General features: G+C 40.6%; 1 protein-coding gene across 1 annotated transcript in view; it reads left to right on the top strand.

Annotated features, from left to right (window-relative positions):
- The window catches only part of TMEM132C (transmembrane protein 132C), a 774,065-nt gene that overhangs the window by 696,916 nt on the left and 58,790 nt on the right, over positions 1-18,359 (top strand). Inside the window, exon 5 of the mRNA XM_077461819.1 lies at positions 4,232-4,375. Within this exon, the coding sequence (XP_077317945.1) occupies positions 4,232-4,375 (144 nt within the window). The remainder of the gene's footprint in view (positions 1-4,231; positions 4,376-18,359) is intronic.

The raw sequence follows: 18,359 nt of genomic DNA, 5'->3' as shown, positions 1-18,359 counted from the left end.
GGCTTGACCTCTGGCCAGAGCTTGCCCAATTTGCAATCGAACTGTTGGCTTGCCCCTCATCCAGTGTCCTGTCCGAAAGGACGTTCAGCGCAGCAGGGGGGATTGTGACCGATAAGCGTACTCGCCTAGCTCACCACAGTGTTAACTACCTCACATTTCTAAAAATGAATGAGGCATGGATCTCGGAGGAATTCAACACATGTGATCAGTAGACCATGTATATGTCTATAAACAATTTTTGGAATCAAGCACACAGACCTTCTTAATTCATTTGGCTCACTTCCCTGACCCAAAAAAGCACACCGTACTATATGCCCCTACCCTCCTCTTTGAAGAGGTTGAGCGGTGTCATATTTCTACTGGGGCTGCTTATTATGAGGGGTTCCCACCATCCCTGTGCTGTGCTGACTTCCTCCTGGGTGTTCTTATTATGAGGGGCTCCCACCATCCCTGTGCTGTGCTGACTTCCTCCTGGGGGTTCTTATTATGAGGGGATCACACCATCCCTGTGCTGTGCTGACTTCCTCCTGGGGGTTCTTATTATGAGGGGATCACACCATCCCTGTGCTGTGCTGACTTCCTCCTGGGGGTTCTTATTATGAGGGGATCACACCATCCCTGTGCTGTGCTGACTTCCTCCTGGGGCTGCTTACGGTGCTGCTGTCAGCGCTGTATGTCACGGAGCTGCTGTCAGCGCTGTATGTCACGGAGCTGCTGTCAGCGCTGTATGTCACGGAGCTGCTGTCAGCGCTGTATGTCACGGAGCTGCTGTCAGCGCTGTATGTCACGGAGCTGCTGTCAGCGCTGTATGTCACGGAGCTGCTGTCAGCGCTGTATGTCACGGAGCTGCTGTCAGCGCTGTATGTCACGGTGCTGCTGTCAGCGCTGTATGTCACGGAGCTGCTGTCAGCGCTGTATGTCACGGAGCTGCTGTCAGCGCTGTATGTCACGGAGCTGCTGTCAGCGCTGTATGTCACGGAGCTGCTGTCAGCGCTGTATGTCACGGAGCTGCTGTCAGCGCTGTATGTCACGGTGCTGCTGTCAGCGCTGTATGTCACGGAGCTGCTGTCAGCGCTGTATGTCACGGAGCTGCTGTCAGCGCTGTATGTCACGGTGCTGCTGTCAGCGCTGTATGTCACGGAGCTGCTGTCAGCGCTGTATGTCACGGTGCTGCTGTCAGCGCTGTATGTCACGGAGCTGCTGTCAGCGCTGTATGTCACGGAGCTGCTGTCAGTGCTGTATGTCACGGAGCTGCTGTCAGCGCTGTATGTCACGGAGCTGCTGTCAGCGCTGTATGTCACGGAGCTGCTGTCAGCGCTGTATGTCACGGTGCTGCTGTCAGCGCTGTATGTCACGGAGCTGCTGTCAGCGCTGTATGTCACGGAGCTGCTGTCAGTGCTGTATGTCACGGAGCTGCTGTCAGCGCTGTATGTCACGGAGCTGCTGTCAGCGCTGTATGTCACGGAGCTGCTGTCAGCGCTGTATGTCACGGTGCTGCTGTCAGCGCTGTATGTCACGGAGCTGCTGTCAGCGCTGTATGTCACGGAGCTGCTGTCAGCGCTGTATGTCACGGAGCTGCTGTCAGCGCTGTATGTCACGGAGCTGCTGTCAGCGCTGTATGTCACGGAGCTGCTGTCAGCGCTGTATGTCACGGTGCTGATGTCAGTGCTCTGTATTACGGTGCTGCTGTCAGTGCTCTGTATCTCCTGCACCCTCTTGTTTGCCTACCCTGGTCCCTGACCTTCCCTCTCCTCCATTGCCTTCATTAGCTCCATAGTCCTGAATTGTCAGAACAATTTCCCAAATAAAAAAAAAATGCTTGTAGTTATCGATCCCAAATTCACCTCATACATGTATTATGCTATTGTCCAGGTGGTGGGACTACGTGCTACCCCCTAATAATTACCCCGTGGCCGCAAATTCGACCTAAAGGTTTGCGAAATTCGCCTCCCATTGAAGTCAATGGAGCCCGCGGCGAACGGTCGTTTTCGCGAACGTTTGTGCCCGTTCGCGTTTCGCGTTCGCGAAACGTCCCGTCGGAAGTTCGTCCATCACTAGTGGTTATTGCACCAATAATGGAAATAGATGCTTATTACCTTTTATAACATACCAATAACAGGAACAAAGACCCTTAATGGTAAATGTGATGGATTTGCTACAATTTTGTTTTACCAAGAGATTTGTAACTTTGTAACCAAATTATTCCTAAGGCCATAAACTGTGGCGGATTGTGTTTTGTAGCTGTCACTTCTCTTTCTCATTCTGTCTAAGTTAATGTTAAATTAGTACCTAAATTAGTCCCACTTGAATGCTTTGCAGCCTACCACTGAATGGCAATTGTCTGCATACCAGTGCTAAGAATTAATTGGCTTATTCCTTAGAGTAACATAAGCTCCCATGTAAAGAGCATCCTGGTTTTGTTTATAATAATGTCACTTATACACCGTATTAGTTTTATGAGCTGGCAGGAAAGTGGGACAAATCTCTTTTGTAGATTTGGAAAGTAGAAAGAGTAGGTGGTATGCATATATTAAGTGCTCATTAACAATCTGTTTCATTAACCCTTTGGTGTTAATTGGTATTCTCAGCCTAACCTTTTATTAATTACAGACTGCATTAGATGAAAGCATTTGCTTTTACAGTGGATGATTTATTAATTAAAAAACTACTTATGAATGAATCAACATATGGTCAATGTATTATAAACAAAGAACTAAGAGTTGTGCTGTTTATGTATTAAGGCATTATATCTTTTTTTCTAGCATAATAAAACTGTTGTATGTCAGTCGTGCTGTGTTTGCAGTTGTATTAGACAGGATAACCAGTCAGGTTTGATGAGGGGGGCAAAAAGGCATCAAATCAAAAAGAATTCTGCTCGGATACTCTAAAGCACAACATTGCCTTATTAAAACAGCAGCTATTTATGTATCATCACTTCCATCACAAACACAAAAAACAAAGAGTTTATTTCTCATTAAGGGACAGTGTATGCGGCAATGAAAATCATTCTTTTATGCTTCAGTGGCCGATTGTGCATTCAGAACTGTTGGTGTATAGCACAAATATGCCATTTATTTATACAACATGTAAGTGTCTCAGTCTTGGTGGCCATTATCAGTGCTATATATGTTTTTCCAATTGTTTTAAAAATACAGCTACAGAGAGGTTTTGATCTTTCTGCTTTCAATACAAACAGAAACCCAAGTGAAAGCACTCATCAGCCCTAAAAGCCTACTTACTGTTGGCTTTCTACTGGTAAAGAGTGACTATAAAATTGATCCTTTACAGAAACCCACTGGAATTCAAAAATCTATAACTATAAACGAAAAGTTACAATTCTAGAATGCTAACAAATTGACACTTAAAGGCTTACTTAATGAAGTAACACAAAATGTTGAATGTGCAGTGTAGTCAATCATAGCAAGCAATTACATGTGTTTTTATAACTTTGATTATGTACTGGAATGGAGTCATTCCATGCTGCATGGATCAATTGCATTTTGTGCTGTTATGGTTTCTAGTTATATTTGGCTGGAACACTTTATCATGTGCACATTTGGAACTGGCCTTCAACAAGTAACCTCAGAGCAAAGCCTGAATTTCTGATCTACATAGATATTCAAAACCAGAGGCACTCTCCTTATTTATCACAGAACAGGTTCCCTTTATTTGATAAGGCAAAGAATACCATGAAAATGATCTTACCCCACAGCAACTACAAAGATTGCTGTAGTATCTTTTTGTGAGATTTTGGATCTCGAGCATTCCCAGGATCTTGCTGGAAACCCCGTGATATCACCCTCACCTAGTTCCCTCAGGCTGAAGCTGGAATGTAAAGTAAATATATATTTTTTAACATTTCTATGTACCATTGTTAAGTGTTCTTACTTAGGAGGCAAGGGTCTAACTACTAAGTAGACACTTTCAGACCAGGCTCACAGAACATAGGTTGAATAAAGATGGGCACCATTCAACCTGAAAGAGGAATGTCATCTAGTGGAGGCAGATAGACAGTGGCTGCCTGATAGACAGTGAGTATTGCAGCGATTGCTGGGCAATGCTGGGCAATGCTGGGCAATTTTAACTTAGAGTTCTGCCTTCATTTTGGAGTTAAAGTTAATGTATAAATTTGTTTTTTGTTGTTACTAAAGTCCTGAAGAAATGTGAAAATATTTAAGGAAAAATGCTCATAGTTTCACAAATACAATTTAGTCTTTCTGTTTTTGTACAGGACACAGAGATTTTAAATACTGCTATTCTTACGGGAAAAACCGTGGCTGTACCAGTTAAAGTTGTTTCAGTTGAAGAAGATGGATCTATAACGGATATATCTGAACTGGTGGAATGCAAGTCTTCTGATGAGGACGTTGTTAAAGTAAGTAGCTCTGTCTTGTCATTGACAATGGTAATGTATGTAAAATGTCAGTCATGAAAATTTATTTGAGATACTTTCTTTTCAGAAACATTTTTCACATCGCTTTTCCTTATACTAGAATTTCTACAATATTCAGGAGTAATTACGTGACTCTCTGCCCCTAACCTCCTTTCTCTGTTTTACTTCCATTATTCTGACCACTCAAGAAGCTCATGTCTATACTATCTCAACAGAAATTGCAATCTGATGAATGTGTATAAAATTAATATGTACACCCAATAGTTTTAATAATTGTTTCAATATCTTTATCAATGTCATTAATTATATATCATTTTCAAGTACCAATTAAATAGCTTTTGATGGATTTTGCCAAATCAAATTGAAGATAACATTTTTCAGAAGGCTTTTTGATTATTTTTTTTTTTCAAGCTGATTACATGGAGAATTCTGAAATAATCAATTTTTACTTTGGTTAACTTATTCCTAGAAACTTCTAGATTTGAAAGTGATCAGACTGGCGCAGATACATTTTCTAAAATGTAATGTTTTAGGACTGAAGCAAATTAATTTTCTGTCTATACTGCATAAAATGATCATATCAGATGTCTAATCAATTAAAATAAATCTAGAAGTTAAGCAGGTAAACAATGTTCTGTGCATTTCTTATGGTCAAGAGATGAGCATTCACTTAAAAACTTTACCTGTTTGCTATTCTTTTCTCCATAATAAGTTGGCACCACTTTCTGATACATTCCCCTTTCTTCTGTCTGCTCTATTTACAGTGCCTTGCAAAAGTAATCACCCCCTTGGCATTTTTCTGGTTTTGTTGCCTCACAACCTGGAATTAACATGGATTGTTTGAGGATTTGCATAATTAAATTTACAGAACATACCCACAACTTTGAAGATGTTTTTAACCACCTCAATACAGTGCACTTACACCCCCTTCCTGTCCAGACCAATTTTTCAGCTTTCAGCGCTCTCACAGTTTGAATAACAATTATTCAGTCATGCAACACTGTATCCATATCACATTTGCATCCTTTTTTCCACACAAATAGAGCTTTATTTTAGTGGTATTTAATCACTAGTGGATTTTTATTTTTTGTTCTATAAATAAAAAAAAGTAAAGTTTCTGTCATAAAATTTTGCTAATTAGTAATTATTCTTCATAAATTTTGGCCAAAATTTATACTGCTACATATCTTTGGTAAAAAAATAACCCACATTATTGTATATTATTTGGTCTTTGTGAAAGTTATAGAGTCTACAAACTATGGTGCCAATCACTGAAAATTGATCTCATCTGATCAGGCCTTCAGTACATCAGGTGTATCTCATTCCTTGAGGCGCTTACAAGTCAGGAAAGTACAAATACCCCCAAAATTACCCCTTTTTAAAAAGTAGACATTCCAAGATATTATGTAAGTAGCATGGTGAGTTTTTTTAAGTTGTCATTTTTTCCCACAACTCTTTGCAAAATTAAGATTTTTTTTATTTATTTTGTATTTTTTACAAAATTGTCAAATTATCAGGTTATTTCTCACACACAACATTTGCATACAACAAATTACACCCCAAAATACATTCTGCTACTCTTCCTAAGTATGGCGATACCACATGTGTGAGACTTTTACACAGCCTGGCCACATACAGAGCACCAACATTGAAGTAGCACCTTCAGGCGTTCTACGAGCAAAAATGACACATTGGAACAATGGAATTGCCCACAAAATTAACCCAATTTGGAAAGAAAACACCCCATTGTATTATCTATGAGGCAGAGTGAGTCTTTTGAACGGTTCATTTTTTTCCAGAAGTTTTTGGAAAATGCATTTTTTTTTACACAAAGTTGTCCATTTATAAGATATTTCTAACACTTAGCATGTATATAGCAAAAATTACACCCCAAAACACATTCTGCTACTCTTCTCAAGTATGGCGATACCACATGCGTGATACTTTTACACAGCCTGGCCAAATACAGAGGCCGAATATTGAAGCAGTATCTTCAGGCGTTCTAGGAGCGTAAATTACACATCTCATTTAATTCCTACCTATCACACTTTTGAAGGTCCAGGAGCACAAGGACAGAGGAACTACCCTCAAAATGACCCCATTTTGGAAAGCAAACACCCCAAGTATATTCTATGAGGCATGGGCTGCAAATAGATACTCGGGTTCTCTGATGGGCTGGTGACAGGTACTCGGGTACTCTGATGGGCTGGTGACAGGTACTCGGGTACTCTGATGGGCTGGTGACAGGTACTCGGGTACTTTGATGGGCTGGTGACAGGTACTCGGGTACTCTGATGGCCTGGTGACAGGTACTCGGGTACTCTGATGGCCTGGTGACAGGTACTCGGGTACTATGATGGCCTGGTGACAGGTACTCGGGTACTCTGATGGCCTGGTGACAGGTACTCGGGTACTATGATGGCCTGGTGACAGGTACTCTGATGGCCTGGTGACTGTTATTCAGGTACTCTGAAGGGCGGTGATAGGTACTCAGGTACTCATATGGACTGTGACAGGTATTTGGGTGCTCATATGAACTGTGACAGGTACTCATATGGATTGTGACAGGTACTCAGGTACTCAGATGAACTGTGATCGGTACTCAGATGGACTGGGACAGGTACTCGGGTACTCAGATGGACTGGGACAGGTACTCAGGTACTCTGATGGACTGGGACAGGTACTCAGGTACTCTGATGGACTGTGACAGGTACTTGGGTACTCTGATGGACTGTGACAGGTACTTGGGTACTCTGATGGACTGTGATGGGTACTCAGGTACTCGGGTACTCGTATGGACTGTGACAGGTACTCGGGTACACTGATGGACTGTGACGGGTACTCAGGTACTCATATGGACTGTGACAGGTACTCGGGTGCTCATATGGACTGTGACCGGTACTCAGATGGACTGTGACAGGTACTCGGGTACTCAGATGGACTGTGACAGGTACTCAGGTACTCAGATGGACTGTGACAGGTACTCAGGTACTCGGGTATTCATATGAACTGTGACGGGTACTCTAATGGACTGTGACAGGTACTGGGGTACTCATATGGAGTGTGAAAGGTACTCAGATGGACTGTGACAGATACTCGGGTACTCTGATAGACTGTGTCAGGTACTCAGGTACTCGGGTACTCTGTTGGACTGTGACAGATACTCTGATGGACTGTGACAGGTACTTTGATGACTGGTGACAGGTCCTCTTTATTGGGGGGCAATCAGTGTGATTGGTGTGTACAGTAAGCGGTAACGAGGTGTTTGCGCAATCTCCTCCTCACACACGATCTCGTTACCTCGGTTTGTTTACATTTAGTGATCGGCTGGGAAAGGATCACAGCTGATCCCGTGGGTAGACAGCTGGACAATGGTGACGAGCAGTGTTCCTGGGAGCACACCGCCACCGACGTGCACGCGCAGCACGTTCACGATCGTGCGCATGCGCCGTGCACAGTGGGGGTGGAACCATCTGTGATCGGCCGTGACTTCATCACGGCCGATCACATGGTAAACAGCCATACCCAATGGCTGTTCGCCCCCAGTGAACAGCCTGTTCAACTTCCAGTGACCAATATGAGAGAGTGAGAGCGATAACACCAAATTTAACACACCTGCTCCCCATTCAGACCTGAGACCTTGTAACGAGTCACATGACACTGGGGAGGGAAAATGGCTACTTGGGCCCAATATATTACAGTATATACAGTATATCCAGTATATTCCAAAAATGTGAGGGTTGTACTCACTTTTGTGAGATACTGTGTATATATCTTTATATATATAGTGCCTTGGAAAAGTATTCATACACCTTGAAATATTTCACATTTTGTCATGTTACAACCAAAAACGTAAATGTAGTTTATTGGGATTTTATGTGCTAGACCAGCACAAAGTGGCACATAATTGTGAGGTGAAAGGAAAATGATAAATGGCTTTCAATTTTTTTTTTTAAATATCTGAAAAGTGTGGTGTGCATTTGTATTCAACCCCTCTGAGCCAATACTTTGTAGAACCACCTTTCACTGCAATTACAACTGCAAGTCTTTTTGGGTATGTCACTACCAGCTTGCCACATCTAGACTGAAATCTTTGTCCATTCCTCTTTGCAAAATAGCTCAAGCTCTGTCAGATAGGATGGAGAGGGTCTGTGAACAGAAATTTTGAAGTCTTGCCACCGATTCTCAATTTGATTTAGGTCTGGACTTAGACTGGGCCATTCTAACACATGAATATGCTTTGATCTAAACCATTCCATTGTAGTTCTGGGTGTATGTTTAGGGTCGTTGGCTTACAACTGTTCCGTGAAGCCCTCAGAGGTTTGTTAGAGAACCTTTGTAAACAAACAGCATCATGAAAGCTAAGGAACACACCAGACAGGTCAGGAATAAAGTTGTGGAGAAGTTTAAAACAGGGTTAGTCTATAAAAAAATCCCAAACTTTGTACATCTCACAGAGCACTGTTCAATCCCTCATCCAAAAAATGGAAAGAGTACAGCACAACTGCAGACCTGGACATGGCTGTCTACTTAAACTGATAGGCCAGGCAAAGAAAGCATTAATCAGAGAACCAGGCAAATGGCCCATGGTAACTCTGGAGGAGGTGCAGAGATCAACAGCTCAGTTGTGAGAATCTGTCCACAGGACAACTATTATTCGTGCACTGCACAAATCTTGGCTTTATGGAAAAGTGGCAAGAAGAAAGCCATTGTTGAAAGAAAGCCCAAAATCCCATTTCAAGTTTGCAAAAAGCCATGTGGGGGACAGCAAACATGTGGAAGAAGGTGTTCTGGTCAGTTGAGACCAAAATTTAACTTATTGGCCTAAAAGTAAAACACTTTGTGTGTCAGAAAACTAACACTGCACATCACCCTGAACACACCATCCCCACCATGGTGATGTCAGCACCATATTGTGGGGATCCTTTTCTTCAGCAGGGACAGGGCAGCTGGTCAGAGTTGATGGGAAGATGGATGGAGCCAAATACAGGGTAATCTTAGAAGAAATCTTAGAAGAAAATCTGTAAAAGACTTGAGACTTGGGCAGAGGTTCACCTTCCAGCAGGGCAATGACCCTAAACATACAGCCAGAGCTACAATGGAATGGTTTAGATCAAAGAATATTTTGGTTTAGATCAATTGTTTTGAGATAAAGCATATGGTTTAGAATGGCCAAGTCAAAGTCTAGATCTAAATCCAATTGAGAATCTGTGGTGAGACTTGCTGTTCACATACTCTTTCCATCCAATCTGACAGAGCTTGAGCTATTTTGCAAAGATGTGCAAAGCTGGTAGAGATATACCCAAAAAGACTTGCAGCTATAATTGCAATGAAAGGTAGTTTTACAAAGTATTGACTCAGGGGGGATGAATATAAATGCACGCCACAGTTTTCGGGTATTTATTTGCAACAAAAAATTTGGAAACTTCACGATTATGTGCCACTTTGTGTTGCTCTATCACATAAAATCCCAATCCCACGTTTTTGAAATACTGAAATACATTGCGGTGCCCTTAGGAGGCAATCAAACACCTAGTGTAATATAGTGCCACATCCTGAATAATCTGAATGTTGTGGAAATAGGAATAATGGACTTTATAGACACATTTAAAAGTAATGATAAATTTAAAAAGTTCACATAAAAATCACAACAAATATAGACAACAATATGTAATAAAAAATACATAGGATGCAAAGTGGTTCCCCTGGAGGATATTAAAGAATATACTTCCTGTGTGGCAATACTGTAAATACCGGAAATAATTCAAGAGGAAACCAATCTGAGAGGAATATATATATCAGTGTGGGCATATTTCTGGTATTTCCAGGATTGCCACACAGGAAGTATATTAGTATATTCTATACTATCCTCCAGGGAAACCACTATGTATTTTTCATCACATGTTATTGTCAGTATATGTTGTGATTTTTATGTAAACTATTAAAATGTATCATCACTTTTTTTATGTGCCTATAAAGTCCATTATTCCTATTTCCACAGCATTAACGTTTTTGGTTGTAACGTATATATATATAATTGTATTTTTTGCCAAAATGTTTGCCACTGAGCATTTGGATCATGCCTTCATGTCCAACCACCCTCAGATGCCTAAGCCAAGCTTAAGGCTTCTACCCCAACACTTATTTTGTGTCTCTGTCTTCTGCTTTTATTAGATAAAACTGAAGAAAACTAATATACAGCATTTCATTGCTCTTTGCTAGAAAAAACAAGATTACATGTACATGAGATAAAGTGCTAGACAAAGAAATTGCAGTAGCCTATAACTCAAAATCATGGAGGAAGGTAGACAAAGCCATCAACAAATAAACCAACCTTTACATTTGGAAAAAAGTTATTTTAGAAGTACAGTAATGGGAGTCTGCATGATAAATATATGAACGCTGCCCAGTGCATTCTCCTCACAGGCCACAAAGGTTGTTTGTAATGATCTCAATGCATTTGATGTAGCTTCAGTCATTCAATTGTATGATTAAAATGGGGTGTTTCAAATATAATATCACTTGTAGAAAATAAAATGACCCAGTGAAGGTTAGTCAGCAAGGATAAGTGAGGCAAGAGAAAGAATAATTAAAGTAGAACTATAGGCAAAACCTTTTTGTTTTTTTGGATGTGAGGGTTATAACCCACGTTAGTTATTTTTGCTATCTGTGTCCCATTGAGGAGATTTACCTTCACTTCCTGTCCTATAACCAAGATAATAAGTGAGAGGAAATACATGCAAATTAAAGGAATCCCCCAGGTCACCAGAATTAGTGTTCCCTGTTGGAAGATTTTCCTGTATTATTTTTCTAGGAACAACTCAAAATGTAGGATTTTCTTTTACTTTAATTTTCAATGATAATGGTAAACCGGACAAATAGAGAGGGGGATTCTCCCTAATGGGGACAGCAATAAAAACTGACAGGTGTTCTAATCTTTGTGCATTCTATCCAAAAACAAAAGAAAATATGTTTTATCTTTCTAGTTCCTTAGTACGCCCCTGACATTTTTGTAAATATTTTATTATATCTTTTCATGTAACAACACTGAATAAATTACACTTTGCTACAGTGTATAGTAGTGAATAGGGAGCAGGTGTGTTAAATATGGTGTTATCGCTTTCACTCTCTTATACTGGTCACTGGAAGTTCAATATAGCACCTCATGGCAAAGAACTCTCTGAAAAAAAGAATTGTTGTTTTACATAAAGATGGCCTAGGATATAAGAAGATTGGCAAGACCCTGAAACTGAGCTGCAGCACAGTGGCCAAGACCATACAACGGTTTAATAGGACAGGTTTCACTCAGAACAGACCTCACCATGGTCAACCAAAGCAGTTGAGTGGATGTGCTCAGCGTCATTTCAGAAGGTGTCTTTGGGAAATAAACGTATGAGTGCTGCCAGCATTGCTGCAGAGGTTCAAGGGGTGGGGGGTCAGCCTGTCAGTGCTCAGACCATACACCACGCACTGCATCAAATTGGTCTGCATGGCCTCTTCTAAAGATGATGCACAAGAAAGCCTGCAAATAGTTTGCTGAAGAAAAGCAGACTAAGAAAGGACATGGATTACTGGAACCATGTCCTGTGGTCTGATGAGACCAAGATAAACGTATTCAGTTCAGATATTGTCAAGCACGTGTGGAGGCAACCAGGTGAGGAGTACAAAGACAAGTGTGTCTTGCCTACAGTCAAGCATGGTGGTGGGAGTGTCATGGCCTGGGTTGCATGAGTGCTGCTGCCACTGGAGAGCTACATTTCATTGAGGGAACCATGAATGCCAACGTGTACTGTGATATACTGAAGCAGAGCATGATCCCCTCCCTTCGGAGACTGGGCCTCAGGACAGTATTCCAACATAATGACCCCAGACACACCTCCAAGACAACCACTGCCTTACTAAAGAAGCTGAGGGTAAAGGTGATGGACTGGCCAAGCATGTCTCCAGACCTAACCCCTATTGAGCATCTGTGGGGCATCCTCAAATGGAAGGTGGAGGAGCGCAAGGCCTCTAACATCCACCAGCTCTGTGATGTCATCATGGAGGAGTAGGAGACCCTGTGACGCTCTGGTAAACTCCATGCCCAAGAGGGTTAATCCAGTGCTGGAAAGTAATGGTGACCATACAAAATATTGACACTTTGTGCCTAATTTGGACATTTTCACTTAGGGATGTACTCACTTATGTTGCCAGCTGTGTGTTGACTTATTTTGAGGGGACAGCAAATTTACAATGTTATACAAGCTGTACACTCACTGCTTTACATTGGAGCAAAGTGTAATTTCTTCAGTGTTGTCACATGAAAAGATATAATAAAATATTTCCAAAAATGGGAGGGGTGTACTCACTTTTGTGAGATACTGTAGATAAAGCGATAGATAGAGAAAAAAAAATAATATTTAAAAACAAATCACAACTTGTTTATTGTTTGTGAATCCATTCTAGCAAATATAACATTTATTTACCATTTTCACTGAGCCCACAAGACAATGTAAAGCTGAAGTGCTTTGAGAGTTGGCACAGTAAGCCAAGGCCTCCTCTGTAGTGCTGCCTCCTGTCCAATACAGAGTGATGCCAACTGCACTCCCCCTTTTATCCCAGTCAGTGGTCTCCAGAGTGAAGCCAGCAGCAGGAAAGAAGAGATCAGAGACCAGGTCAGTGTGAAGCAATTCAGGGTTCTGGGTCTGGGTCGGCGCTGCCGGCAACCCACTCCAGCCGTAATTGGATACAGAGGAAGCCAATCAGCGGGTCCGGTGGACATGATGTCGGCTGGGACCCGCTGTTCATTAAGAAGAAAGGTAGAAAGGCAGTCTGCCTATGTAAACAACGCAGATTGCGTTCTGTGAGAGGGGAATGTGCTGATCCTGTATTCCTGCTGAGCAGGAACATGGATCTTTACATTCCCCCAGTCGAAGCACATCCCCCACAGTTATCAATCACTCCTAGGGAACACATTTAACCTATTGATCGCCCCTGATGTTAACGCCTTCCCTGCCAGTGTCATTTGTACAGTAACAGTGCATATTTTTTAGCACTGATCACTGTATTAGTGTCACTGGACACCAGGAAGTGTCAAAAGTATCATTTAGGTATCTGATTTGTCCACTGCAATATCGCAGTCCCGCTGTGTCAAAAGTGTCATTTAGGTATCTGATTTGTCCACTGCAATATCGCAGTCCCGCTATAAGTCGCTGATCACCGCCATTACTATTAAAAAATAAAAAAATATCCCAGAGTTTTTAGGCTCTGTTACTTTTGCGCCAACCAATTAATATACACGTATTGGGATTTTTTTTTTACCAAAAATATGTAGCAGAATACATATTGGCCTAAATTGATAAAGAGATTCGATTTTTTTAATTTTTTTATTGGGAATGTTTTATAGCAGAAAGTAAAAACTATATATATATATATATATATATATATATATATATATATATATTTTTTTTTTTTATTTTTTTTATTTTTTTTTTTTTTTATTTTTTTTTTTTTAATTGTCTGTCTTTTTTTTATATAGCCCAAAAAACTAAAACTGCAGGGATGATCAAATGCCACCAAAAGAAAGCTCTATTTGTGGGAGAAAGAATACATACTTCTTTTGGGTACAGCTCCACATGCCTGCGCAATTGTCAGTTAAAACTGAAGTGGTTAAATCAGGCATGAGGAGGTGAGACTGTGCCCAGTGATCTTTGACTTCTGCCATGCTGTTTGGGTAGATCACTACCTCTTTAAGGTTGCCTACCCTTATCTAAGGGTTTCTGAAAAATAGGATCCATTAATAGCCTCCAGAAAGAAAAAAAAAAAGAATATATAAATAGACTGCCGATGCTGCTAAGGATTTACAGTACTGGGGGAGCAGAGAATGAAGATCTGCATTCCTGTTCTGTTTCACCTATGTACATTGTAGGATTAATGCCTGGGACACAAGTGATAGGGCTTAGTACAAGGTCCTGGAGCTAGTGATGAGACGGTGACACGTCAGAACTGCCTTGGGAAGTGTACATCTTCATGCTTGCTTTTGTATAAAGAAGAAACTATTTCTAATGTAAATTAATGTAAATGGCCCACTCTTTAGTTAAGCACAGTGCTACACATGTTTCTTGACTTGACATTGCTTGTTGAAACATATTTAATATCCTGGCTACCTAGAGGATATTGAACATCCTGCTCATCAAAATCTGACCTCTGGGATTCGCAGAAGTCATGTCATGTCATGTCAAATTGTACATTAAAGAAACACTCTTTTTTTTTTTGCTATAAAATAATACTATCTGCTATTCCACTGGGCTAGATGACACAGCCATACATTTAATGGTGCTAAATAAAAAACCCAAGGCGTATTCTTCTTAAATCAATCTCTGTTTCATCTTTCGTGACTGGGAACAGATGAAAAAGATAAATATTGCTCTTTATATACAGCTCAATCTCTTAATAAATGTGTGTCTTAAGTCTAAAATGTGACTGCAGTGCTTTGCAGTATTTATGTAGTTAAAAAATTGATATTTAAGCTATCCCAACATTTTTCTTTTTCTTAAATATAATGCTTTTCATGTATGCAATACACATAATAGATGGTATAAATAACCATTATAGATAAAGCCCATGGTCATAAACAGATTGCTCTGCCAACTGCTGCCATGTAAAAACTTACCATTACCCCCTGCTAACAGTTTTACGTTCTTGTGTCAAAGCGCTTTGGCCTCTAGAACACTAGCCGTAGGGTTCATATTAATGGGCCCTCACGTCAAAAGCTGTGTTTTCCTTTCAAATGCATGCAGCTGCAATAGAAAAAGAAAAACTCACCATTTGCCAAGAAAAAGCTGAATTTGACTTGCTTTGCCTGCAATATAAATGTACCCTAAATAAAACGTACCCATTGCGCCTGGAAAGCACTTCGGGAGAGCTATAACACAAGTGTTTTTAACTCCTTCTTTGGGGTTAAAAGTGCCCGCTATTGGCTGAAAAGCAGTGCAAAAGTGCTGCTTAAACACTGGTAAATCGCCGCTAAAACTAGCAGCACTTTACCACTAACGCCCGATGTAGCCTTAAAGTGGAGTTCCACCCAAAAATGGAACTTCTGCTTTAAGTACTGGGGACCCCCTGACATGTCACATTTGGCATGTGCTTTTTTTTGGGGGGGAGCGGGTACCCAGTTTGGACAGGCACCCAGCTCCCACTTACTCCCCTGGTGCTGCGGCGCTGAACGAATTTAGACAAATTTGTTAATTCGAAAATTTCCAAATTTCCACATTTTTCCCAATATTCAAAAATTCGTAAATTTCACATTTTGGAAATTCAGAAATTCTAAAATCCAAAAATTCATAAATCCAAAAATGAAAATGAAAATCCGAAAATTCAAAAATAGAAAATCTGAAATAATAGCTAACTAATAATAACTTAACTATTAATAGCTAATTAATAATAACTGAACTATTGCTAACTATGAAATTATAGGTATTGGGATTTCCTTTCAAATTTGGCTGTTAGTGAATGTAACGAATATGAATTTATCTGAAGTTATGAATTATCCGTAATAACGAAAGCCGTACTTTTCCCTGTCACATGTAAAAAATCCTCTCTTAGGCAGGAAACTGCAGAGTAGGACCACTGCTTTCTGTGTGTAAACAGCAGTCTCTCTGCAGTGGTCTGACACATTACCTGCTTAGTCAGGCCTATAGCTCTGCAATTAACAAAGAGCATGAGAGCAGCAGTTCTTCATTACAGCCTATTGACTAGTACAGATCATTTTCCTGAGAGATATAAAAATAACAAGACATTAACCCGTTCTGCTGCACATGCAATATTTTAACCACTTCCAGACCAGCCGCTGCGGTTTTACTGTGGCAGGTTGGCTCAGCTGGACAAAACAACATTACCTTATGTCGCTTCTCCTTTTGTCCACTAGGGGTGTGCACCCACAGCTTGTGCCCAGAGCCAATGCGAGTGCCCAGTGGCCACGATGACTGCCAGGCACCCGCGATCGCTCGTGACAGAGCTGGTAAACGCACGGATCTCTATTCACTCAGGGAAGAGGAGACAGATTGTGTGTTTATACTAAGTATGAACACCGATCTTTTTCTTCCCATAGTCAGTCCCATCCCCTTATAGTTGGAACACACAGGGAACACAGTTAACCCCTTGATTGCCCCCTGGTGTTCCCTTCCCTGCCAGTGACATTTATATAGTAATCAGTGCATTTTTATAGCACTGATCGTTGTATAATTGTCAGTGGTCCCAAAAATGTGTCAAAAGTGTCCAATTTGTTTGCCTCAATATTGTAGTCCCAATAAGAATTGCAGATTACCGCCATTACTAATAAAAAATAATAATAATAAAAATGTCATAAATCGATACCTTTTTTGTAGACACTATAACTTGTGCGCAAACCAATCAATATACACTTATTGCGATTTTTTTAATATTCAAAAATATGTAGAAGAATACATATCTTCCTAAACTGAGGAAATAATGTGTTTTGTTTTTTTAAAATGTAGGATATTTATTCAAGCAAGAATTAAAAGATATTGTTTTTTTTTTTTTTTTTTTTAATTGTCACTCTTCTTTTGTTTATAGCTCAAAAAATAAAAAACACAGAGGTGATCAAATACTACCAAAAGAAAGGTCTATTTGTGGGAAATAAGGACGTACATTTTGTTTGGGTACAGTGAAGCACGACCGCGCAATTGTCGGTTAAAGCGATGCAGTGCCGTGAGCAGCCAAATCTTGCGGGGCTGAAGTAGTTAAGCTAATTTAATATGAAACTTGAGTTTAAAGTGTTAAGTGATGAGTTTAGCGGTTAGGTTACATGGTAGACATTGGAGCGCAAATAAAATATAAAGGTTTTAGTCTAAGGGTTAATAGAATTCAACAGAGGCTAAATGTTAAAGTAGATCTATAGGCAACTTTTGTTTTCATTTTGAATAGAGCAAGGGTGGGTATAACCCCTGTCAGATTTTTTTTTGTCATCTTTATCCCATTACATATTTTTCACTTCCTGTGCCATAGCCAAATAGGAAGTTAGAGGAAATCCCAGCAAATTAGGAGAATTCCTTGGGGACCCCCAGGTCATCAGAACTAACGATCACTTTGGAAGATTTCCCCTCTATTACTTTTCTGGGGACAACCCAACATTTGGGGGGGGGCTCAGAACCCTCCTTTAATTTAATTTCTTTGAGTTATTGGCAGTGTTGAATTGTAAGTCTTGTTAACTTGCTGCACATTTCATTTTTACTGGCAAGTTGTACACTTACAGAGCACTTGAAGCACAAGTTCTAGTTGACACTTTTCAAATCTGTGGCAAATGTACATGACAGGTCTCTAGCAAGAGCAAAATTGCAGTGGTGAGTCTACAGCAAGAGTGCTGCAAGTCTACAGCATGAAGATTCAGCCACAGTGACCCCTGTAGTGAGATGACTGTTGTACAACATAACTGAACCAAAACTTGCAACAGACTTGCAGAATATTTGCAAAGATAGTTGATCTGGATCATTCAATGTGGACTTGCTGTAATTGAGAAACACACTTGTAAAGCCTGGCAAGTCTAGCAATAGCTTAGCAAGTCAGTTTCAAACTTGCAGTTCAATTGCTTTCTATCTGGGAACCTTTTTCTTTCACATTACAGTGCCTAAACTGTGCCTGTCCTGACCATTGCTTATTCCTTTAGACTTTACTTCTGTCTTCTAATTTTGTACTTTGCTTTATACACAGACCACCTCCTTTAGTCTTTCCAAAGTCTACAGTCCTATTCACTTGATAGACAGAGCAGCAGGCCAGCTCAATGGCCTTATCAGGTATAGAACCATCCAGCCAGGTCTCTGTGAGGACAGTCACACAGCTATTTAATTTGTGCATAGTAAACCTCAGCCGGAGTTCATTCATCTTGTTTAAAAGAGATCGGCAATTACTAAGAAAAAGACTTGTCAACACAGGTCTTGTACTAGCTCTCTTACCCTTTTTCTGTCTCATA

This window comes from Lithobates pipiens, unplaced genomic scaffold (assembly GCF_037356315.1).
Source record: "Lithobates pipiens isolate NorthernLeopardFrog02 unplaced genomic scaffold, aLitPip1_a1.2 Scaffold_3, whole genome shotgun sequence".
NCBI classification, from domain to species: domain Eukaryota; kingdom Metazoa; phylum Chordata; class Amphibia; order Anura; family Ranidae; genus Lithobates; species Lithobates pipiens.
This window is presented reverse-complemented; position numbering and strand designations above follow the sequence as displayed.